The sequence below is a fragment of the Zea mays genome, chromosome 1 (assembly GCF_902167145.1).
Source record: "Zea mays cultivar B73 chromosome 1, Zm-B73-REFERENCE-NAM-5.0, whole genome shotgun sequence".
NCBI classification, from domain to species: Eukaryota; Viridiplantae; Streptophyta; class Magnoliopsida; order Poales; family Poaceae; genus Zea; species Zea mays.
The window spans coordinates 230018-256375 of record NC_050096.1 but is presented as its reverse complement, the minus strand read 5'-3'; the positions used below and the strand labels follow the sequence as shown (position 1 = coordinate 256375).

Sequence of the window (26358 nt, the reverse complement as noted above, 5' to 3'; positions counted from 1 at the left end):
GGTTAAAATTGGAGTTTTTCAAACTAGGTTTTCCACTCTCTATCCATCACCACATCACACTTGGAGTTTTTTTCTTGGTCCTAGTGAATGCATTCTAGGTGTATTACAACACAAAGATGCCAATGCATATGATGTCATGCCAAGTTTTAGTTTCCAGTAACACCAGGGGTGTTACATGCACTTTCAATCTCCCCCTTTTTGGTTATTGATGACAACACATTTAAAGCTTGCATAAGATTTGATAAATAAGATTTTGAATTCTATGATTGTCACACCCGGTTTTAGGGGCAAAACCGAATGCATAGCATATGTGTGCCAGGATCCATTTTTCACACATATGTTGACGTCACAAGTGTATATATCAAAAGACAATGCAATAAAGGCGTAAAAGAGAGTATAATAACTTTATTACATCATCCAGACTTAAGAGCCTTAAACAGTATCATAATCAAAATACAGCGGAAATAACATAGGCGATCTCCCACAGGAAGATGACTGGAGCGTCGCTAGACTTAGAACTCGTCAAAATCTTCGTCAAAGTCTTCCTCATCACCTTCTGATCAAAATTAAGCAAGGGATGAGCTCACTTATGGTGGGGGCTCAGCAAATGGGAGGAAATATGCAAGGTTAACAAGGTAAGGCTGAGGTTATAATGCGGTTAGCATTTTAGTTGGTCAAACTTTTATTAACAACACCTAGTTACTAAGTACGAGTGTATCCCAAAACCCAATTAATCATGAGCATAATGATTATATCTCAAAAGCACTTAAGTGAAACCACTTAAGCAAATCACCTTATACCACAAGTTCACGATTTATTATCCATCTTAAAGTTCAATTATCATGTGAGGGTCCAGGTCGCTCTTAACCGTGAGCACGACTAATATATCAGTTTTTTACACTCTACAGAGGTGGTACAACTTTACCCACAAGCCGTGTATCCCCTCTAGCCTGGGTTGTACGGACCCTTAAACACTTCCGAGGTGAATGGCTAGGGATCTACTATGAGGCTTTCACAGAATACCCTTAATGTAAGCAGCCCGCTAAGGTTTCTACGTCAGTATTAGTGGCCCTCTGGGCGAGATAGCTTAGCCAAGACTACGTCCCCATGTTAACGTGAGCTGCCACCAAACCACTGCCGCCCTCTCTTGCCCATATTTCAGGTAAGGTTGCTAGGCACTAAGTATATAAAGCTAATTACCAAAGCCAGAGCCATGATAGCACTCATGGTTGCACTGTTATCCTGGGTGGTCACTCCATGTTCTGTTTAATAAAATCTGATCTTATTTAATCATCGGATTAAAACAACAATATATTTCATTTCCGGAACAATAATATCTTCAAAGAGTGACAGCATAATGATAAAGTTGAGCAATAGCATAATAACTAAGCATAGCTTTAATCCCAGGTTAATCAAGGAATAAGGATAGTATTTCTAGGTAATCCTATTTAGGCAAACCCATCAAATTATGCATATATCCAAAAAGTAAACTTTATTAAATGCATTGTATGGGATCAATAAGAAATGCAGAGGGAGAATTCACTTGCCTTGATCACAAAAGTCATGCAGGTTTTCCTCAAACGAATTCGGGTCCTCTACCACACAATCAGCTTCTAATAGCGTCACACATCGCACATACAAGAGAAAACATTCACCAATAAATAAACATACACCATTCCACAAATAAACACACATCATACAAATCATACTTATAGAATAGAAACATCCAAACATAAAACTTTATTTGTAACTATAATATGAAGCAAAATATACCGATAAACATTCCATTTGTTTACAACATGAATTATTATTTATTTTGCGTCACCATTTCCTTAGAAAAGATTATATGACAAGTTAACTAAGGAAACACATACTATATAATTTTATTTAAAATAACATAGATACAACACTAATCCACATTCTAAGGAACTAGTTTAATTACTAAATAATTATATCTACCGTAAAACACGGGTCACATTTTTGTTTTATTCTTTCTTTCTAAAAGGAAATTATACCAATTGTTACAATGTTATTTATAAATCACATAACCTTAGTATTAAAAGAACTGAATTAAACTACTAATTTAACTACGCTATTTAGATTATGTTGGACATGGTTACAACTATATTACTTCAGCGTCAACAGAATCTTTACTATTTCTTAGCGAATAACCAATGTGCATATATCGCACAAGAACGTATGAGTCTTGTTTATAAATCAAAAACATAATATAAGCAACGGTAAACGCATAATTATTTATCTAGCGCTATTTATTAGGAATATGTGGTCTACCTATTCCTTAGTCCTTTATTCCAACAAACTTTATTTAAATTATACTTCAACAAGCATAATCACATTATAACACATAGACGTGACAGATAGTGAGGATACTAAATAAAAATAGCTTATCACCCACGCATGAAATTATTCGTTCACTATACATATGATTTCAGACTTAAAATACACCAACTAAAATTTCGATCGCTACTGAATTTAGTTCATAAATAACTATAAACTACTAGGGTAGCACAAACAAATCTTATGCACTCTTTTCAATTTCTTTTGAATTAGAAAAATATCCAAACAAATATTTCACACGGAATCAGAGCCTCGTTCATCATCTACCTTCCTCTGTTCCTTGCGCGTAGGGGGGCTGGGAGCGAGCACGGGAGGGGCGACGGTGATCGACTGAGCAGAGGGGTCGGCAAGGGCGATGTCGAGGTCCTCGGCAGCGCTGGTCGACGTCGGACGGCGGCGGGGTCGATGAGGACGGCGCCGAGGTCTCCGGGTGGCGGCTCCGAGGCTCCGGCGGCAGTGAGCAGGGCACCGGCGGCGGTCGGCGCGAGCAGGGAGGACGAGAGCGTGAGGGCGAGCTCGGGATTGCAGGGAACCGGCACCACGGGCAGTCGGGCACGGAGCTTCGTTTTATAGAGCATGGGGAGGAGAAAGGGAGAGAGAACGCCGGGAGAGGGAGAGGGAGGTCCGGCGGCCTCATTACCGCCATGAATGGCGCCGGCGACGGTTTCGGTGAGAAAAATGCGCTTGCTGCGCAATAATGGGAGGGAGAGGAAACGGTCGAGCGTGTGGCAGCGGAGCAGGCGCGCGACGCTGTGCTTGGGTGCCAGTGCGTGAGGCGAGGCAACAGCGCTGATGCAAAGACGCTGGGCCGACGGCGCGTGTAACAGGCGAACTCAGGAGGATGCAGCTAACAGAACGCGAGGCTGAAGGAAGAGCTGCCCGTATGGGCCCACCTGGCAATGAGAGAGGAGAGGAGGGGAGTGAGTGACAAGTGGGGCCATGCGCAGGTTAAAGAGAGAGGGAATGGAAATAAGAAATGGCCTCTCGGCCTGGGGCAGGGTTCCTTGGTTTTTTTTTCTTTTTTTTTGTTTTTTAACACATACGTGTGTATATAAATATATATATTTATTTATGTATATATATTTAAGTAAAACCAGAAATCATAATAAATTCAGAAATTAATAATAAAATACCCAATTTCAAAAGAATAATTTAGGGTAAGTCCTTTTTATTTACATAAATAGGGTTTCACAAATAATAGATTAAATACAAAAATAAACTTTCATAATCAATGTAACAAACATAAGTCATGCTCCGAAAATGAATGCATCACACACTGATTTACGTTTATATTACTTAAGAGTTAAATATAATTCATAACATTATTTCTTTTATAAAATATATATATATATCTATATATATATATATATATTTCCTCTCTAATGATTTTACACTAAAATTAAATTGCTTTTAACTGATGGATTTAGGGTGTTACAAAACCTACCCCTCTAAAAAGAATCTCATCCTCGAGATTAGGGATCTTCTGAAAATAGCTGGGGGAACTCTGTTCTGAGTTCATCTTCTCTTTCCTAAGTTGCCTCATCTTCTGTATGATGACTCCACTAAACTTTGCACATCTTGATGACTTTACTCCGCGTAATTCGGCGTGAGGTGTCTAAAATCTTAACCGGATATTCAGAATATGTTAAATCCTCATTAACGTTAAGTTCTTCCATGGGTAACTGTTCCTCAGGGACTCTTAAGCACTTTTTGAGTTGTGATACGTGGAACACATCATGCACATCTGCTAGTCGGTCAGGGAGTTCCAACTGATATGCTACTTCTCCTTTCCTTTCCAAAATCTTGAATGGTCCAATATAACGGGGAGACAATTTGCCTTTGACTTTGAACCTTTTCATTCCTCTCATTGGAGAAACTTTAAGATACACATAATCTCCGACTTCAAAAGCTAATTCTCTTCTTCTGTTGTCAGCATAGCTTTTCTGCCTTGACTGTGCTATTTTTAAATTCTCTCTGACAATCTGCACTTGCTTTTCTGCCTCCTGAAGAATTTCTGGACCAAACACTTAGCTTTCTCCAGTCTGATTCCAGTAAAGAGGTGTTCTACACTTCCTTCCATATAGTGCTTCAAACGGTGCCATCTTTAGACTTGCCTGGTAACTATTGTTATATAAAAACTCTGCGTAGGGCAAACTCTTATCCCAACTTTTACCATATTTTAGAGCACAAGCTCTTAACATATCCTCTAATACCTGATTTGTTCTTTCAGTCTGACCATCTGTCTGCGGATGATAAGCTGAGCTGAAATTTAGCTTCGTATCCATAGACTCATGCAATCTTTTCCAAAAGCGTGAGGTAAATTGGGTTCCTCTATCTGATACGATCTTCTTTGATACTCCATGTAGACAAACAATCCTTGACATGTACAGTTCTGCCAATTGAGCTCCTGAGTATGTTGTCTTCACCGGTATGAAATGTGCAACCTTCGTTAACCTATCCACAATGACCCATATGGAATCATAACCATCACGTGTACGGGGTAACCCGACTATGAAATCCATACCAATTTCTTCCCATTTCCATTCAGGCACTTTAAGAGGCTGTAGCAATCCTGCTGGTCTTTGATGTTCTGCCTTAACTCGTTGACACACATCACAAAGTGCAACGTGCGTAGCAACATCTCTTTTTAAACCATACCACCAATATTTTTCTTTTAGATCCTGGTACATCTTAGTGCTTCTAGGGTGTATAGAGTATGCTGAATCATGAGCTTCACTGAGAATAAGCTGACGCAAGTGTTCAACTTTTGGTACACAGATTCTCTTTTTGAACCAAACTGTGCCTTTTTCATCTTCTGTGAAATCTGGGGCTTTACCCAAACTAATCTGAGTCTTAATTTCTTTAATCTTCTCATCTGATTCTTGCCCTTTACGAATTTCTTGTTCTAGAGTGGACTCCACTTCCATAACTGTTGCTTCAGTGTTATTAACCATACCAAGATTAAGTTGCTCCATTTCCCAACATAACTCCTGCGGCATCAAATAGGCAGTAATACTGTTTACTTGACCTTTACGGCTCAAAGCATCCGCCACAACATTTGCCTTTCCTGGATGATATTGAATATCCAAATCATAATCCTTTATTAACTCAAGCCATCTTCGTTGCCTTAGATTTAGTTCCTTTTGGGTGAATATGTATTTTAAACTTTTGTGATCAGTGAAGATTTTGCACTTATTTCCAATCATATAGTGTCTCCAAATCTTCAAAGCGTGCACCACGGCAGCTAATTCCAAATCATGTGTTGGGTAGTTCTTTTCATGTTTCCTCAACTGCCTTGAAGCATAAGCTATTACTTTTCCTTCCTGCATTAACACACATCCAAGACCTAGATGTGAGGCATCACAATAAACATCAAATCCTTTGTGAATATCTGGCATTACCAATACTGGTGCAGTAGTTAGCCTTTCCTTCAATTCTTCAAAACATCTCTGGCAAGCTTCATCCCATTTAAACTCTTTACCTTTCTCCAACAGTGAAGTAAGAGGTTTCACTAACTTGGAGAAGCCTTCGATGAATCTTCTGTAGTAACCTGCCAATCCAAGAAAACTCCTGATCTTGGACACATCCTTCGGTTGCTTCCAATTTATTATTTCACTTATTTTGCCTGGATCTACCTTAATTCCACCATCAGTGATAATATGCCCTCGGAAAGCAACTTTCTTCAGCCAAAAATCACACTTCGAGAACTTTGCATACAACTAATTGTCACGAAGTTTCTGAAGAACTAGTCTTAGGTGATCTTCGTGTGTTTCTTCATACTGAGAGTATACCAGTATATCATCAATGAATACGACCACGAACTGGTCGAGATATTCCATGAATACTTTATTCATCAGGTTCATAAAATATGCTGGTGCATTAGTCAGTCCAAATGACATGACCAAGAACTCATATAACCCGTATCTTGTGGTAAAGGCTGTCTTTGGTACATCTTCAGCTCGAATCTTTAACTGATGATAGCCTGATCTTAGATCTATCTTAGAGAATATCTTAGCACCTCTCATTTGATCAAACAAATCTTCAATACGAGGTAATAGATATTTGTTCTTAATGGTTACTTCATTCAAACTCCTGTAGTCCACACATATTCTTCTTGAACCATCTTTCTTGGCCACAAATAGAACTAGAGCTCCCCAAGGGGACGAGCTCGGACGGATAAAACCTTTCTCTAACAGTTCTTCTATTTGTTTCTTAAGTTCAACTAAATCCTTGACATCCATTCTATAGGGTCTTTTTGATATAGGTGCAGTTCCAGGTAATAACTCAATAGAGAATTCTATATCACGATCAGGTGGCATACCTAGCAATTCCTCCGGAAATACGTCTGGGTATTCACAGACTATTCTGATGTTTTCCAAAGGTTTCTCCTCCAGCTGATTCACCATGGCTTCTGCTTCTGCTGGCATGCTAACATTGACCTCAATTTTCTCTCCTTGCGGACTTGTTAATGTAACCATCCTCTTAGCGCAAGATATTACTCCATCATACTTGGTTAAATAATCTATACCAAGTATCACATCAATTCCACTAGATTCCAAGATTATTAAATTCACTAAAAAGTTTATTCCCCGAATCTCTAGCTTGGATTGTGGGCATGAGTGAGTGGCTCTAATTTCACCTCCGGGTGATCTAATTAATAATTTCCTCTTCAAAGGATAGTTTGATATATTATGCTTTTCCACAAATGACTTGGTTACAAACGAATGAGATGCTCCAGAATCAAATAAAACTGATGCAGGTATGGAGTTAATAAGGAACATACCATACACCACGTCAGCGTCCTCTGGAACAGATTCTGCAGTCACATGGTTCACTCTGCCTTTACTTTGGTTCTGCTGATTTTTATTCTGCATATTACTACGAGCAGGCGTATTCTGGTCAGATCTTTGACTGGTGTTCTTCTGGGGAGTCTGCAGATTGCGCTTTGGGCAGTTATTGGCATAATGCCCAATTTCTCCGCACTTGAAGCATCCGTTGGGTTGAACTGGTGTAATCTGATTATTGTTCTTGCCCGGTGTGTTCACAGCGCTTCCATGGCGGTTCTGCTGGTTACCACCAGATCTTTGTCCTGACTGAGAATTGCCTCTCTGCTGATTCTGGGATTGGTTGTTTCTCTGTCCTTGTTGCCCAGAACGTTGCATCTGATAATTGTTGTTTCCACTCTGATTTCCAGAGCGATACTGAGAGCCTTGGGAGTTGTGGTGGTGACGGGTGTTCCTGCTGGACAGTCCTTGAAACTTTCTCTTGTGATCAGTCAATTCTTTTCTCTTGCTTTCCAAACCAATTGCCTTGTTGAGCAGAGTCTGGAAGTTTGGGAAACTGTGGCTCTGTAGCTAATAATTCAAAGGTCCAATCAATCCTTCTAGAAAACGCTCTTGGCTCTTTTCGTTAGTATCCACTTCTTCTGGCGCGTAACGTGAAAGCTGAGTGAAGCGATCACGGTACTCGCTAATGGACATGTTTTCTTGAGTAAGAGATAAGAATTCTTTCTTCTTAAGCTTCATTATTCCTGCGGGAATGTGATGAGCATAGAAGTTCTCCTGAAATTCCTGCCAAGTAATGGTGTCCGCATCTGCATGTGCTGCAGTGAAGGCGTCCCACCAGTCAGACGCAGCGCCTTCCAGTCTTCCAGAAGCATATAGGACTTTTTCCCTATCATTGCACTGAGTGATGTCCAACTTTTTGCCTATGACCTTAAGCCAATCGTCGGCGTCCAAGGGATCAACTGAGTGAGAGAAGGTAGGTGGGTGATGGCTCATGAAGTCTCTGTGCTTATCTCTGGCTTGAGGTGCATTCTGCTGGTGTTGGTTTTGATTTTGCTGGTTTTGTTGAATCTGCTGCACCGAAGCAGTAAGGCCTTGTAGAAGTTGCATCTGTGCGGCGATGAACTGTTCCATCGTTGGGTTAGGTGGTGGTGGTGGCAACTGCTGATTAGAGTGTTGGCCTTGGTGCTGTCCTGAACCTGAGCGGGTGTTCACCATCTGGTTGGTTAGAAAGTGAATCCTTTTAGATAAGTAAAGAATGGAGAAAGATTTCAGGGGGACTAGCTTTTGAACTCAAGTTAAGAACTATTTGTTAAGTTTTTTATGTTCTTATGGCCATCATTCCATAAGATCATTGCACTCAAACAAAGATCCAAATCAAACATTAAACAAACATCACCATCACAAGGTTATTATTATAATGGTATCATAATAACGTTTCATCGTCTACGCGAGATTGAACTTATTACATTATGTTTCATATCACACCTAAAGAAGCCTAGTAATAGATCCTGGGGCTCCATAGCGAATCCTCTTGCGGGGCGGGGACACTGCTGTGATTGGAACTTTAGCTTCTGGTGGGTCCCTTCCTTCAAGCTGAGCCTCCAGTGCTGCGATCCTGGCGTGTGCATCCTCAAGTTCCTCATGTATCTTGGAGAGATCCAAGGTAGCACTATCCAGGTCAGAATTAAGACCTGCCATCACACCTACAAGGGTGTTGAGGCGATCTTCTCCAACTCCGCCTGGAACAATATTCGTCTGGCTCTCACCACGAGGACGTAGAGGAAGATGCCTGTACACCGTGTCCTGGAGCTGCAAGCGGTAGGTGTGGCTAAGTGACCATAGTGATAGTTCTCCAAAGTGGACTAAAATGGTGATGTGTTTAGGCATAATGTTAAAAGTATTGGATTGGATTGCTGTATTTTGATCACTAAATGATACGGTGATTGAGGATATATCACTAAATCATTTTTCCCTTTGTCAATTAGGCAGCTGAACTCACTGACATGGAAGGTGAATCATCTATTGTTGCTTCACCATTTCCTGTACCAAGTTCATCCAAAGGGCATGAAATGGAAATGACTAAGAAGACTGCTGTTGTTGTGCCTGAAATGACTAGCAGCAGTAGTATGCCCAATTTAGCTGTTGCAAAAGATGGAAATACCAAGGTTTTGCCTTTCGAATTTCGAGCTCTTGAAGTGTGCCTTGAGTCAGCCTGCAGATCTTTGGAAGAGGAAGTATGTGCTTGCATCTGGAATTGTCTGTCTGGTTATATGTTGTTTATCTGGCCGCAATTGAATTCATACCTCTAACAACAGGCATTCCATGCTTTACCATGCTTTCATTCACTATATAGGGTGTTCAGGAACTACACCATTGTTGTTCTTAGAATATTGAATAATCACTTCAGACATGTTTGCAGGGGGAGGGGGGCTTTTATAGATGTTTCATTGGCCTGGTTTGTCACAAACGTGGAGAAATGAGCATAATAAATGTCAGGACAGAGTTATTCTTCTTGTAGAAGCTGGCCTTTTTGGAATACCTTCTGACCTTTATTTATTATATGTTTTCTATAGTGTGTTTCAGATATTTAAGCTTATGGAGTAGTTTTAAGATAGCTAAGTAGTTCTTGAAATTAAACCAACCTGAGTCTCCTTACAGATTCTTGTGTGTGTGTTTTGATGGCAGACGCAGGCGCAGGTGCGGCGACACCGTTCCAGCAACAACTTGGTTTCCGCCGCTGCCCAAACTTCAGCAGAGGCGATCTAAGAAGAAGCAAGCGTACCGGCTCATGTTCTGACGGCCGTGTTCACGTGGTGTAAGATCTATGTCGACTCCAATCTGTGTGTCCCTTGTCTGTCAGGTTTAGATTCTGCTATTCTACTACTATAGTCAGAGTGCATGATGCACGCAACTTGACGTCTCTATCGTATCGTTGTTTTCAACATGATGAACATGCGAATTTCGTGGTATTAATTGGGACCGTCTGATTTCTCATGGAGCCAGAGTTCTATTCTACAAGCATTTGAGATAAAGGGATCATGCAAACTGAAAAATGCGAGATGACATTACTGTACAACTTAGTATAATTCATAAACGGGGTGTTTGGCTGGCATAACTTGGGTGTTGACTCTGGATTTTTTGAGAGCCGTAGTATATTTTTGTTTTTGTTTTGGAATACCTCATATACTGCTTTGGCAATCTTGGTATTCAATCTTGAAATACCTCATATATTCTGGAGAAATGGTTTCGGTTCGCCGTGCGTACGTTTGGGGTTGTTTCTCCCTCGCTTCTTCCTGGCGGCGGAAGATAGAGAAGGGCAAGAGGCCGTGCGGAACATCGACGACAGAGAGACCCCCTCGTCAGCAACTCCATCTGCTATTCTCCCTGACGGCGTTCCTGGCAGCAAGATACCTGATGCTTTTGCCTTCATTGTTCTCAATAGGTGAGTGCCCATGCGTTGCAACAGGGACATATAATATCACGGTAACTTATGTATTATATGTCTCCGTTGCAACGCACGGGCATATACCTAGTAAATTTACAAGCAATAAAAGATTTTATGAGAAAGACAGAAGTGTCCGGATGATAATAAAATGTTCCATGGAATCAAAGATAATTATTGGAGCCAACTCACATATGTAGTGATCATATGTGCCAAAAGATAATTATAAACTGGTAGAAAATATATAGCAGGATGGTTAAATCATAAGTCAAACATGTGCAGTGCAGCATGATACAATTTTGCCAAAGAACACCTGTTGCGCAGCCGCTCCAACGCCTCTGTAATCCACAATTCCAGTAGTTTCTGTAGCACAAGAAAGGAGCAGATATCATCAATATGTACAATTTAAAGCTAACTGTAAAATAAGACATCAATGATAGCCACCAGTCAAAGCCGGAAAAAGAAATATTCAAGTCAGAAATATTGTTGATTCATGGCTAAATAATGAATTTCTAGATGTTCATTTATCAAACCCATACATATTTCATCCAAATTTGGCTACCCAATTTAGGAATTAAATTGTTTCCTTTCTGCATAGGAAACAGCAATAGAAAACATCATCTCAAAGAGCTTGAGCTATGCTGCAAGCCTGCAACACTGATGATGGAACAACAGAAATTATTACAGCAACAAAAATTCAGGATATGTTTGAAGCACTCAAGCCAGGACCTTCTATTGTCTCTCTCAAGCTAGAAAACTATTATAGCCATGGATCCATTTTGGCTGCATCCATTCCATAACTCTTCCCCTTACACTGCACCTGCACGGTTTATCCCGGCTGCTGAACAGCACAACCAAAAAGAGCAGCAGAACAGGCAGCTTGGCTTGGGTTAATTCGCTCAGAAGTTAATTCGCTCATGGAGTTGTTAATATTCCGGCTCAGAACAGGCAGCCTGGACATACAAATTTATCCCGGCTCAGAACAGGCAGCTTGGACATACAAATTGCTAATATCTCCCATATCTCAGACGTAGATCCAGAATTCCACATGGAGTTGTTAATTCGCTCCTTCAACCTTTGCTTTGGACCATACCAGCATATTGCTTTGAGAGTTGGGTTTGATCTACATCTACTGAATGTACAGTACATGCATCTGTACAGTTGCTTCAATAATGACTGAGTTCATAGAAGCCATGTTATAATTATCAGTTTGACTTCACTCCTAAGCGGTTTGTAGTTTCATGAGTTTCCTTCCGCGTTTTGATTTTGGTCGACAGTTGATTGAACCACTCTACAAAAAGGGGATTTTGAGTGATAATACTCGATTATTTTGCTAACCGTTGATTGCACGGGCACAATAAAAGGGACTTCCAAGGTCTGCTCATAACAAAAGAATGGGACATTGGTACAACATTCTGAAAGTTTCACCACTTCTCCTCGAAGAACTGCTAGTGGCTTTCCACCAGCACCTACAATGAAGCTGCACCCAGAAAAGAGGGGGTTGGACAGCGAATCAGTAACAAGGTGGAAGGTTGCTGCAAGGTAATATTTCAATTGATCAGAAACTGGGAGCTGAAAATCATTCTGTCTCTGCTAAGAAACCTGATGCAGGAGGCCTTTCACCTGCTATGGACAAGGAAAAGGAACAAATCCTGTTTCGTGTTATTATAAGTTTTCCTGCTTAGAGTGGTGAGCAGAATTGATCGTTAGATAGCAATTTGTATGTCCAGAACTTGCATGCTGCCCTCTCAATATGTTTGTTCACCATCTATTTCGATTCATTTATATTCTTTAAGTGCTATTAGAATGCTATATCAAATGTGTATTATGCATTCATAAGTTCACTGACTTTGTTGATTGGCTTGCTTTGCAATTATTCGCTACTTTGGCTGTGTGGTAATAACCAGTTTCCTCATTGTCCTCTATATATTGCTAACATTTTAACTGATCATAAACTGGTTATGTCAAAGCCTCCAGCTGTGGAGAATGTTGCAGATGGGAGAGCTGAAAGGATGGAGAAGGTCAGAGATGGGGCACCTAATATTGCCAAGGAAGAGGAGAAATAGGAGAAAGAGGCAAAGGAGAAAAGGGAACATAACCACAAAGAGCATAATAAAACAAGAGAAAACAGTATAAGTTATCCGATAGATAGTGTTAACTTGAAGCCCTCGGACCCTCCTATAGCCCCACCAGTTGATGATGGAAAATCTGTTGTGCCTGATGAGAACCTGAAGAAGCGAAAGAACACTGAAACGAATGGTTACTTACAAAGTGAGTTCCTAGCTTTTCTTTTTTTTCTTTTGCACTTAACAGCATGCGAGTCTTGTATGACACCATTATCCGTTTTTATGGTGCTTTATATTATAAGACTTCTGATGCTGCTGTACAGACAACCTTGATATGCGGCCTACAAAGTTGCCGAGACCAGCACTCCCCAGCAATTGTGTGGAGAATGGTACAGCATCTCATGTAGCCACGCCACTCTCTTCTGTGAAGCAGGAAGCCATAAATATTGATTTCATAGGCATGATCCATGTGTTCAGCTTATGATGAGGCCCTAGAAGTCAGGAGGCTACAAGACAAAGCTGCTGATTTTTCAGGTGGAAGTGTTGCACTTTTCATGGGACAAGGGAAATTGGAAAGCATATGTACCAGGTCAATGTTACAAAAAGGATAATAAATGCACTGAAGTTTGCAGCTAGAAATTTAAATAACATTTTGGGATTGCCCCGCTAAAGCAAATCACATGACTCGTGAAAAAGCAGATGCAATTTGTATGTCCAGAACTTGCATGCTGCCCTCACAATATGTTTGTTCACCATCTATTTCGATTCATTTATATTCTTTAAGTGCTATTATTGCCAGATAAGGTCAGAGATGGGGCACCTAATATTGCCAAGGAAGAGGACAAAAAGAGTGATCGGCATGAGAAAAAGAAAAGGAAATAGAAAGATAAACACAAAGAGAAGAAATAGGAGAAAGAGGCAAAGGAGAATGGCACAAGCTCTAGGAAGCCACCTCACCCCGACTGCAAGTATCTTAGCCAGATATACAACATTCCTGAAGCCCCTCAAATGATGGAATTGCCTGGGCAGGAAGGTGAGGACTGTCTGTTCGACAAAGGCGGCACCCAGCCAAGGAAGCCGGCCAGTTCAGCGCCTGAGTCTGATGGAGTCTCCCAAGTGTGGGCTCAGGCTCTGAAAATTGACCATGCTGATGGTGGTGGTGGTGGCTGAGATAAATCTGCTTGTGCTTGATTTGTTCCAAACCAAAGGTGGCACTTGTGGCCCTCCTCATGTTTCCAGTGTGGGTAAAGTTGCCTGAGAACTCCAATTTGTCTGAATGGGAATACTTACATGTATTATTTTCCTAGGACTTTAGCTAAACGCAATATATTTGTATCATGACAGTTATTCATCGTTTAGTTGCTAGAGGTTTTAGCTAAACAATGAATTTTGTGGGTCATAGTAGCTAATGACAGTGAATTTTGCTAGAAATCTTTATGTACATTAATCGTGAAGGTATATCATATTAGCTAACGCAATATACCTAACGTGATGATTGAGTTATAGTAGCTAATGCATCCAGATAGCGATAGCTGTCAAATTAAATAAGTTGGTCGAATTACACTACAAATATGATGGGTATTGGTTAGCCTTGGGTTTTGTGGTATTATATGTTCCCGTTGTAACGCACGGGCACTTACCTAGTATCTATTGGTTACCTTATTATTATTGTTATTTAATAAGAGCTATGGGTTCTAAATAGTTCTGCAGAAAAACACGATCAGCCATTTCTATTTACAGAATCTCAATTTGCAGCAAACCAATGGTAAACAGCATGAGCCACATATATATACAAATACAAAACGATCATGAAAATCAGTTATCATAAAACATAGGATATATACAAAACGATTCTGAAATCAGTTATACACCAAAGGGCATCGTGCATTTACATGTATTTAGCATGCAACAGATTGAGTTCTGTTTCAGTCGTATATGGGTCTAGTTTGTTAGGACCTCCTTGTAGACGATGTTCTTGGTATATGTCCCACAATCTACGGTGGGGTTTTTCTTTACACGCTTCCTTGGCTTTTTCCTCCTGTTGGGGGCCTTCGTCCTCCGAAGGTCCTCAAAAACATGATTTGACAATATTTTCCAAGTGAAATGTATGAACAGGTATCTTCGGACTTAGATTATGAGCATGAAGTACGATCAGGACGAAGCTTAAGCTAGACGAAGGAGGATTGAGATGGATGGGCTGATCACCAAGCTGTACGAAGGATGGTGCATAGCCGAAGCTATGCGCAGGGGAGCTTCGGCATGGTGGCAGAAAGGGGAACCGACTTAAAGATGAAAAGACTACTTAGGCCTTGACAGATCCCCATAAGTCATTAGCAAATGTAGTGGGCATAAATGTAATTTTACATGGGCTGCGTCCCACGTCTATAAATAGATGAACAGTACTCCCGTACTGTTCACGCTGACTGGGCATTCGCTTTTTACGTCACGCTTGTATTGTCATTTCCTTCCGATTGAAGGTACACTTGTAGTTCAATAATATTTTTGTTTATGCTCAATAATAATAAATGATGATTGTTCATGTTTTCTTTTACATTCTTTATATTTCATCCTTCGTTATTGTTTGATGAATTTATGAAGGTATGACCTTCATCACCTTCGTCCGTAAGTCATTATATCCTAAGGGAAATAATACTTCGGAGGACGAAGGATATTAACGATTAATATTTTCTATGTTGCCTTGTTCTTAACTCTTAGCATTTGAGAACAAGTCCCCAACATTGGCGCCCACCGTGGGTGAACTCACTTCCATTTCTTGAGCTTTTCAATACCCTCGGCAAGCATCACCTTCGTCATGCCGCCGAAGAAGGCTTCAGCACCAGGGGCTGGCACGCTGCAGCCGCTGGACCCCAATCAAGATGTCCTTTCTCTTAGAGAGGCACGAAGCCAGAAGAGGAAGGCTACCAGTCCAACACCTCCGGAGGATGATCTAGATCAGGAGATTCAAAATCTGGAAATCCTTCAGCAGCAGGTTCAACGCAAGAAGGAGAAGATGGCCAGGCTAGCTGAACTGCAGAGGCAGATAGACGAAGCCTCTGAAGAAGTTCGTCATCTTGCTCAGGATGAGCAACACCGAAGGCCTCAGCATCAAGACCTTCATCAGGAGGGCTTTCCCAACGAAGATGACTGGTATGACAATTTCCATCATGGGAATTTTGTTTTTGATGATGCTTCTCCCCTGTCCGCTGAGCTGCAGGCTACACCTTGGCCTCCGTCCTACAAGCCGCCTCAGCTCCCCGTATTTGATGGCCACTCAGATCCGAAGCAGTTTTTGATGAGCTACGAAGCAACAGTGTCTTCGTATGGTGGCAATGCTTCAGTCATGGCCAAATCTTTCGTTATGGCTGTCAGAAGTGTTGCTCAAACCTGGTATTCCTCCCTTCGACCAGGAACGATCACTTCATGGCAGAAGCTGAAGGATTTGTTGTTAACCAGCTTTCAAGGATTTCAGACGAAGCCGGTCACTGCTCAGGCTCTGTTCCAGTGCACTCAGGATCACGAAGAATACCTTCAGGCATATGTCCGAAGGTTCTTGCGTTTAAGGGCACAGGCACCAACGGTGCCCAATGAAATTGTCATCGAGGCCATGATCAAGGGGCTTCGGCCAGGTCCGGCAGCTCAGTACTTCGCCAGGAAGCCTCCTCAAACTTTGGAGAAGCTTCTCCAGAAAATGGATGAATACATTCGGGCCGACAATGATTTTCGCCAAAGAAGGGAGGAGGCTTTCAGGTTTTCTGAAATGACCAGGGGCTTCGGAGGGAGGTTCTACCCGAGGCATGTGAGATCAATTCACAATTCTACACAAAATGATGACAGAGGAAGCCAACAGCAAAGGCCACAATCCTCCTCACAGGCTTCTGGACAACAGCAAAGCTCCTTCCGACCTCCAGCTCCAAGAGGCAGAGGCGCCAGGGGCTTCGGAGGAAGATTTGGCGACCAACCAAGAAGAATCTTTTGCTTATTCTGCGGTGAGAACAAAGGCCATACTACCAGGATGTGCCACGTTACTATTCAGAAGCAAAAGGAAATAGCTGAAGCAGCAGCACAACAGGCTCAGCCGAAGCAGGTCATGCATACAGCTTCGTATCATTCGCCCTACATCCCAGAATATGTGGGTAATCATCCTGCAGTTTCTGTTGCTTCGGCGAGTCAGCCTCAAGCTTCCTGGCAACAGCCTCCGCCTCCACCTCCGTTGCAACAAGGCCAGCGGCCAGAAGGGAGCCAGTATACTCCACACCAGAGGGACTTCAGAGAGCAGTCCGAAGCTCGTACAGTCAATAGCACTGTGCCAGAGTCAAAGCACATCTATTGACAAATATCCTACCTTAATAGCAATCTTTTTCATTCAGTTTTATTTTCTGTAATAAAGGACATTGTTTAGGTTTCGTGTAATTAGTTTCGTTAATTCCTACAAAAAATATGTTGTTTTCTCCACAGGCTTAAATTGATCGAAATTCAAAGACTTGTGATAATAAGAAGGACCTTCGAACTATCAAAAATTCTTCGAAGCAACAAAAAGTCGTTCTAACGAACGCAGAGTAAGTTTGACGAAGTCACAAAAAGCCGCTCCGAAGGGAGCGCAGTGTAAGTTTTCTGCTCCAAAGTCGTTCCAAAGGGAATGCAGAGCTTACAGCGAAAAGTCAACGCTGATACCGCCTAAGTAAAAGGCGAAGAAGCTCCAAAGACGTTCCTAAGGGAATGCAGAGCTCACAGCGAAAAGTCAACGCTGATTCCGCTGAAGTAAAAGGCGAAGAAGCTCCTAAGGGAGGCTTATAGCGAAAAGTCAACGCTGATTCACAAAAAGATTATGTGTTTTATCGTGCAGATATGCGTGTACCTTCGGAATATCACCTTACATAGCATAACATCATCACATCATCTGTGCATAACATAAGCATCATACATCATACTGCATGTGGCATAAGAAAGAAATATGATATCAATCTTCGAGAAAACGCTTCGAAAAAGGGGCAAATCATGCCAAGTCACAAGGAGCAACAATATTGATTTCTGAAGTATAGCCTTGAAGCATGTTTCTACGAAGCTTCAACACTCTTTCAGGATACTTCGGATATTGTTGTGATAAATGGTAATTCTTCTTCACGAAGCATGAAAAGAAGGGAAGGTGTTTTTTCGCCAAAGACTCAAAAACGGTACGTGTGTAAAGTTTCATGCATCGTAAAGAATTGAGTAACAAAAATAGATATATTACATTCGGGGTTACAAAATGTTACACTATATTACATTTCAGAAGTTTTTTACAAAAATGTTTAATCCTCTCTCAAAACGACTTCTGCAGCCTCATTCAGGAGCCGATTGACGACTGCGTCCATAATATCTTCGGCCATCTTTTTAATTTCGTCGTCCCCCTTCGGCTGAGGGTCCGAAGGCGCTTTAGTCGGATCTGAAGCAGGACACGGCTGCATTGCTATTACAAATCGCAAACAGATCTTAAAAGCCTAAAGATTACAACACGATAAAAACTATTATTTAGTACCTAATTGACCTTCGGCTTCTGCGCTCTTGTCAGCAGCCTCAGCTACTTCTCTAGCATCGTGAATGCCCTTTTCACTTCTTCGAATAATTTCTCCGGTCATTTCTCGGCCACCATTATCCCAGATATCGGTAAAAAACTTTCCACCAATTATGCTAGCTTCGGCTGAAGGATCTCTTGTATCTTCAAAGGACAAGGCAGCTTCGGACTGTGCTAGAATTTTTACATGTTCGCAGCCCTTCTTCTCTAAGATGGTGGCAATCCCTCTGGCGCCAGAGAAGGCACATATATCTCCTCGGCTATTTAAAATTTCTTCGAAGGCTTCAGCTTCGTGGTCAATCCATTCAATAACACCTTCGGGATTGCCTCTCGAAAAGTTTTCCTCACTTGAGAATGCGCCGACCTTGGCGAAGCTAGCCTTTAATTTCTTAACGCAATCTATAGATTTGTTGTAGCATCTCTTTTTGGACGAACGAAGCTCTTCAACAGTCACTTCTAGGTGATCTGCCCATTGATCGCTCAGTTCACGCTTTGTCTCTTCAAGTACGCGTTCTTCCTTGGCTCTGGCCAGTTGTTTCCGAAGGTCTTCAATTTCACGCTTCTGAGCTTCAGCTTGATTTTTAAAAGTAGCTTCGTCTTCCTTTATTTTATTTATCAATGAGTATAATATTTTATCTTTTTCAAGACCTTCGTTCCTCAGTTCAATTACTTCGGAACGAAGGTTGCTCAGGGCTATAGTACATCCTTCGTCCTCAGCATCTTTCTGTGCCCTGAGGGCATTGCTGAGTATCAGGCCCTGCAAACAGGAATATGTCTGTGTCAATAGTTTTAAACAAACGAAAAATTTTGAACTCAACAAAAAATACAAGAATTCCATTTGTCGCACCTTTAAACTGTTGTAAGCTAGGCTGTCAGCCAGATCGTTCTTTGACAGCACCGAAAGTCCGTCTTCTAAAGTTGGGAATCCGAAGCTTCTGCTCATCTCCCGACAGACAGAAATTTCCTTGCTGTCGGGGAGACAATACAAGAAATCTTCTTCTCCACTGCCATTAAATATCAACGCCCCCTTTGGATATTTCAACTTTTGGGCATAATGCTGGGCCTCTTGTTCTTCTTTTTCTGATAATTTTTTCCCCGAAGCATGACGAAAAATATAATCACGAATTTTGGGGGATGCTTCGGGGGTAACAACACCAGTTTCTTCAACAAAAGTTGGCTTTGTTATTTTTTCTGCCTCACTTTCCAAGGTTTTTGCCTTTGCGGGCTCTGAGGGCCCAGCTTCGGCTTCAATTTCTTGCTCTGGAGCTGTAGAACCAGAAATTTCAGCTGTTGTTTCAGAAGTAACAGCAGCCTTCTTCGGAGGTGTGCTCGAAGATATGATCGTTTCCAGTACATCTAGCACATTTGCCATTCTCTTTCTCTTCGGAGTTACGGCTGGCACTTTTTCATTTTTTGCTGTCCCAATAATTGCTGTAGGACTCAAAACTTCTGATGTTTTGGAGCCCTCAGTTGCTTCCTTTACCTCTTCCATTTTTTCTGCGAATGGCGCTTCGGCCTTCTCTTTCGTTTCTGGTAACAATATCTTTGATTGCTCCAATTTTGTCTTCGTTGGCATTTCGGCCGTTTCTGCGACTTCTGGCAGCAAAGTTGGCTCGGCTGGTTTTTCAGCTTCGGTGGCCGAAGAAGTTTCTCCGGTAAATTCAGGCACTGAAGCTGGTTCAATATAGCGCGGCCGATGCGTAAGAACTTTTATCTTCTTCCTTTTCGGTTCTGGCTCGCTAGGAGCAGCTGCAGTTTCTTCTTTTGCAGAGCTTGTGTTTTTTCTCTTCTGCCTTCGGGTGGGATAGTGATAGTCAGGGTAGACAAACCCGACTGCGTCAAATACCCGGTTGAGTCTTTTCTTCTTTCGGCCTCCGAAGGCTGCTGATAATGCAGTGTTCTCGGCCTTCGAATATGCCCCAAGTAGTTCGTCACTTAATGTTTCAATACTTTTCAACCAGTCGTCATCAGGTTCAACAAATTTATCCCCGTATTTGAATGTGTATTTTAGTCTGACCAGTCCGCCTTCGTCGGACTCTTTGATGGTCTCCTTCGGCATTTCCCACTTTCCTGCAAGTGGCCACACCCTGAAGGCAATATGTTCTTGAATCAAGTCCCTTGTCCCAATACAAGAGCAGACTACGCCGAAGGCTCTTTGGCATTCCTCGGCTGCTTCATCCATTTTAACCTTCGGCCTTCGGAGTCCGAAGCGTTGCCAGATGGGGCGCATAATGATACTCTTGACATCTTCTTGAGTTGTCAGGTCATTCTTTACATAGAACCATTCAGTCATCCAAGCTCCGGGCCATCTCTTCCGAAAGGTCGGTACAGGGCAGCTTGACCCGGAGCGGGCAACGAAGCTGTAGCACCCAAAGTTGTTGTGATATTGTTCTTTCCCCCAGGGCTTCGTCTCATATAACAACTCATGAATGTTGCAAAAGCTTTTGGCATTTGGTTCTAAACCTTGGCTTCTCGCAGCCCAGACAAACATCCCCATTCTTATGATAGCTTCGGGAGTAATTTAATGAAGGTAGATTTGAAATGTTTTCAGAACTTCAACAACAAAGTTGCTTAGGGGAAATCGAAGCCCAGCCTTGAGAAAGCTTCGGAAGATTACGACTTCATCTTCTTCGGGGGTAGGAGAAGTTTTTTCTCCAGCATCAGCTCTCACAATAGATATATCTCGAAAATACCGCCCCTTCATATTATCAATATGACTCTGCTTAATGGTGGTTTTCCCGAAAACCGCGTGACTTGGCCGCCATGGCCGGTCTTCGGACTCTTCCCCACCACTTTCTACATCGTAGCTGTCGCTGTCACCAGTATCTTCAGACAAGCCTTCCAGGATCTCCTTGGTGATTTTTTCCGTATTGGTCTCCGCCATCGCTATAAGGAACCCCAGGTTCTTCTCTTCAGAGAGATTCAGCTTCATCTCGGGACCGGCCTTTTTGTCTTCAGACATCTTCGGAAATGCTAAAAACTGTTTTCAATGCCGAAGCTTCAAAACTAAAAGCTCAGTAAATTTTTGCGCGCAAGAGCTAAAATTGAGTAAGCGGGGGCAGATAGCAAGTGTGCGTACCAAAATGAGTTTGGGGTATGATCTTATTTATACGCCCAGTGCGTTGAAAGTCGAAAGACCCGCTTGTCAGTGAATGTTGCTATTCTAGCAAAGGGAAGGTGTTTTTTCGGACCTTCGGCTTAAGGCCTTCGTCCATATCGCAATCTAAATTTATCGCTAACAAATTAATATTGCGAGGGGCTACTGTTGGGGGCCTTCGTCCTCCGAAGGTCCTCAAAAACATGATTTGACAATATTTTCCAAGTGAAATGTATGAACAGGTATCTTCGGACTTAGATTATGAGCATGAAGTACGATCAGGACGAAGCTTAAGCTAGACGAAGGAGGATTGAGATGGATGGGCTGATCACCAAGCTGTACGAAGGATGGTGCATAGCCGAAGCTATGCGCAGGGGAGCTTCGGCATGGTGGCAGAAAGGGGAACCGACTTAAAGATGAAAAGACTACTTAGGCCTTGACAGATCCCCATAAGTCATTAGCAAATGTAGTGGGCATAAATGTAATTTTACATGGGCTGCGTCCCACGTCTATAAATAGATGAACAGTACTCCCGTACTGTTCACGCTGACTGGGCATTCGCTTTTTACGTCACGCTTGTATTGTCATTTCCTTCCGATTGAAGGTACACTTGTAGTTCAATAATATTTTTGTTTATGCTCAATAATAATAAATGATGATTGTTCATGTTTTCTTTTACATTCTTTATATTTCATCCTTCGTTATTGTTTGATGAATTTATGAAGGTATGACCTTCATCACCTTCGTCCGTAAGTCATTATATCCTAAGGGAAATAATACTTCGGAGGACGAAGGATATTAACGATTAATATTTTCTATGTTGCCTTGTTCTTAACTCTTAGCATTTGAGAACAAGTCCCCAACACCTCCCATCGACGGCTGGGATGACAAGAATCTTTATGTTCGATCGGGCTGTCGCTCTAGATAGAGCAACATATAGTTGACCATGGGAGAACACTGGTTCAGGCAAGTATACACCAACATTGGGAATAGTCTGACCCTGTGCTTTGTTAACCGTCATTGCAAAGCTAAGTCGTACAGGAAACTGCTTTCTTTTGAACTGGAAAGGGAACATCTCTTCATCGGAGGGACACAACGGTATACGCGGTAGGAAAATCCGTTTTCCAACATGTTGACCCAGTACAATCTCTGCGTCAATGCTATTTCTTTGGAAGCCACGAACGACCAGCCTGGTGCCATTGCAAAGTCCATTTGCAGGGTCTATATTCCGGAGCAATATAACAGGACATCCAATCTTGAGCTTCAAAACATGAGGTGGCAGCCCATTAGGCGTCAATGTGTTTAGGAACTCAGGTGGGTAGTAGTTATGGGGATCATCCGTGGCGCTATCGAAACTATGGTACACCATATGCTCCCCTTGAAAACGATCAATCATCTTAACATTTATCATATCCACCCAGTCGTTACGTGTTGACAGTATCGCCCTTGAAGTGATGTAGGTGGAATCAGACATATTTTCGTTGAGATTTGGGAAAGCGAAGTCTATTAGGTTGTCAAGATCGCTGTCACTCCCACTGTAAGGCACACACACATCGTCAGGAAGACGAATGTCGCCGTCACTATTTGTGTCCTCAGTTCCACCGCCTACGCGCAGCAAAAACTCCGCAAACCAAGGGTCGTTTTTTGCTCTCATGTTGCTAACAAGCTTTATGTGGGACATGGACTCCCATAGGTAAGACATCCGTAATGAAGACGCGACCACTTGAGCCCTTGACCCTTTACGAACAACTGGCAAGACCTATCTGAAATCTCCACCGAAGACAATGGTTTTACCACCAAATGGTAGTGTGGGGCGACCCATTATATCGCGCATGCTATTGTCCAGTGCCTCCACGGCTTGTCTCTTAGTCATAGAAGCCTCGTCCCAGATAATGAGAGCTGCTTTCCGTAGCAACTCTGCTGTTCCACTCTGCTTCGTGAAGCTACATACAGCGCCATCGTCAATAGTGAGTGGTATCTTGAAGCGTGAATGGGCGGTTCTTCCTCCAGGCATTATGGAAGCCGCAACGCCAGATGTAGCTGTTGCCACTGCAATCTTGCCCTGGTTGCGTAGCGTCGCGAGCAGCACTCTGTATAGATAAGTCTTACCGGTGCCACCAGGTCCATCCACAAAGAACAATCCGCCCTGATCGGTGTCAATGGCAGACATAATCTTATCATAGGCAGTCCTCTGTTCCTCGTTAAGAGAGTCTTTAAGAGCCACATCTCCCGCTGTCGGTTGGATACTTTCCTCCTCGTAAACCTCCCTAGCAGTACCAATAGCATCGTCATACGCGTTGATGATAGGAGGTAGAGGGAATGTATTTATGTCCTTTCCCATTGACTGCAGCATGTTCCTAATGTCAATCAATACCATCTGCTCAACATGAGTTTTGTTCTGACTCCTGTGTTGGTAGTCCTCGGACATAGAATCTTTGTGTTTCTGCCAGAGTACAGCCACATCGCTTGGCTCACAGTACACCAGTATTGTGGCAAAAAGCCGTCGCAGCGCCGATGGCATCTGGAAAAGAGCACGTTCAGTGAGACACTCATCCAGTGTGTTGTCCGACTCAAGCAGTCCCCTTCTCTCTGCTGCCTCACGAAAAGTCGGTAGGGTGACACCATCAACCGTCCTTAGACCCACATAGGAGGTGGCACCAGTCACGTGGTTTAGGAGAACACGAAGATAGTAGCGCTCCCCCTCAGCCGGATGAGCAGAGACTATCCTACCGACTTGTCCACCTGTATCTCGTTTCCTCCGTTGCCATACTTTACCCTTACCACTCTGCCAAGTGTACCACTCAGGGAAGTCACGATATAGGATGCCACGAGCCTCCTCGTGAAGACTATTCGCCTAAAAATATGCTGTGAGCATCGACCTATCAACACCTGGACGGTTGACGACTCGCTCGACCATTTGCCGCTCGTGAAACGCCACCATGTGCATGTTTGGAAGATGGAGTTGCAGCTGCATCACAGGTGGAGATATCTGGCTAAGCTCAAAGCCGTATATCCTCCACAAGGCTTCTGGCGGAGTCACCCACCTTGCATCTCTATACTGCTTGATCTCATCAACATCATCGTATTCCTTGCTCGCATCTCTCATAACAACAGACGCACGATCATGGCCTTTGTATATGTACTTGAACAGGTATTTAACAGCTTTGATTGTAACGCCCTGAATTTGGGGGTAGAATTTTTTTCTTCTTTTCTTTCACCAAATTCAGGCGTTACCCTTTTCTTTTTCTCATTCCCTCGCTAAACCTTGATCTTTTCCAAAGTTATAACGGAGTTCGGCTTGGAATTCCCGTGTAAAGAAAAACCCTAAAATTACTTTATGTTGTTTGATGCATCATGCCGAACTATGCATTCTTTGATTGCTTAGAAATGTAAGTGCATTCATTTAGGAAGATCGGATTTCGAAAAGGAGAAGAAAACCTTTGTCTTTCTTTTTCTTTTTCTTTCTCTCTCTCCTCCTCTTTCTCTCTCCCGCGCCGTGGGCCGCCCCGGCCGGCCCAGCCGCCCCCGCGCGCCCCTTTGGGCCCAGTTGGCCCATGCCGCCCCCCCTCCCTTTATTTTTTTTCCCAAAACCCCTCTCCCTCTCCCTCCCTTCTCTCATTTTCTCCCTAGCCGCCGCCCCCTGCCCTAGCTGCCGCCCCTCGCCGGTTCGGCCGCCCCTGCAGCTCGGCCGCCCCGTCCCCGTCTCCGGTGAGCCCTCCCCTCTCCTCCCTTCCCTCTCCCCTCCTCTCCCCCTCCCCGGCCCAACCGCCGCCCGCTCGGCCGCCCCCTGCAGCGCCGCCGCCCCTCGGCCGGCTCGGCCGCCCCCTGCCCCGCGCCCCCGCCGGCTCGGCCGCCCCCTGCCCCGCCCCGCCGGTTCGGCCGCCCCCCTGCCCCGCGCCCCCGCCGGTTCGGCCGCCGCCTTGGCCGGCCCAGCCCCCTGCGGTTCGGCCGCCCCAGCTCGGCCGCCCCTGCGCGCCCCAGCTCGGCCGCCCCGCGCCCGCGCCCTGCCCCGCCGCCCCTGCCCCAGGCCGGTTCAACCGCCCCCTGGCCGGTTCAACCGCCCCCCCCTTTTTTATTTTTTTTATTTTTTTTATTTTCTTTCATTACTGTTATATGTTTTATTTTAGGCAAGTTAATCATTGTTCATGATATTGAAATAGGAAATTTAATTTAGAAATTCCGTTTCGCTATTGGTTCATATAATCAATTGTTTATCCAGTTCAATGTTGATCAACTAAAAATGACTAGGTTCCCATTAGTGCATATAACTAAATTCTTTTGTTAGAACCAATTGTAACTAATCATTAGTGCATAAGCTTTAACCCCTGCGAGACCTTTTCCCGTTTCTTTCTAACCATAATGAATGTGATATCGAATGTCATACTTGATGCATATCCACTTTATCTGTTCCCTTGTATGATGTACTGTTTGTTTCCCAATTTGAATGGATGAATGTATGTATGCTTGCAATCGCATAGAGAACGATCCGGTCGAAGAGCCCGAGGAGCTCGCAGGAGAAGCCCCTGAGCAGCAGTCGGTTGGTGGAGGCAAGTGTCCTTTGACCTATCTCTGTCCTATTCATTCTTTAATTCACCCCCCGCATTACACCTTTATACCTAAGGATTGACTAGCTTTTGTTATCCATGTCCTTGTTTACCTATTTGGGTTGGATTATTATTGTTTAGCTTTATGCTATTGCTCAACTCTAATCAATGAACATGATGAGATTATCTATGATACGCTGTTTTCCCTTCTCTTATTATAATGTTATGCTTGTGGTCTTCAAGGGGGCTCGAGCGGTTTCTCGAGTGCCTCTCCGTAAGGACCTGTTCTATGGATGACCGCCCAAGAAAACAGTGCAACCATGAGGGTGGAATGGGGTGCCCTTAGCTGAATAATTAGAGGATCCGGGGTGTAGTTCGCTTCGCCGTCGTGCCGTCAATGGGGCTCGGTGTATGCGGCTCGCTCTGCCAAGGTTGATTTGTCCCTTGGGGAGGAGTGCGGTACATTTAGGAAACCTAACGGGCGGCTACAGCCCCGGGGAATCTTTGTAAAGG

General features: G+C 43.2%; 1 protein-coding gene across 1 annotated transcript; it reads right to left on the bottom strand.

Annotated features, from left to right (window-relative positions):
- Positions 1 to 1510: 1510 nt before the first annotated feature.
- LOC103630261 (vegetative cell wall protein gp1-like) lies at positions 1511 to 3253 on the bottom strand. The gene is made up of 2 exons (XM_020547081.3): positions 2626 to 3253; positions 1511 to 1613 (listed from the first exon to the last, which is right to left on the bottom strand). The coding sequence occupies exons 1-2, from the start codon at positions 3002 to 3004 to the stop codon at positions 1540 to 1542; spliced, it is 453 nt and encodes a 150-aa protein (XP_020402670.1). The 5' UTR covers positions 3005 to 3253; the 3' UTR covers positions 1511 to 1539.
- Between the last annotated feature and the right edge of the window lie 23105 nt (positions 3254 to 26358).

Coding starts and splice junctions, on each gene's coding strand:
- LOC103630261 (XM_020547081.3), bottom strand. CDS start 3,004: ATGGCGGTAATGAGGCCGCCGGACCTCCCTCTCCCTCTCCCGGCGTTC. Junction 1,614..2,625: donor CGCGCAAGGAACAGAGGAAG/GTAGATGATGAA, acceptor TGACGCTATTAG/AAGCTGATTGTGTGGTAGAG.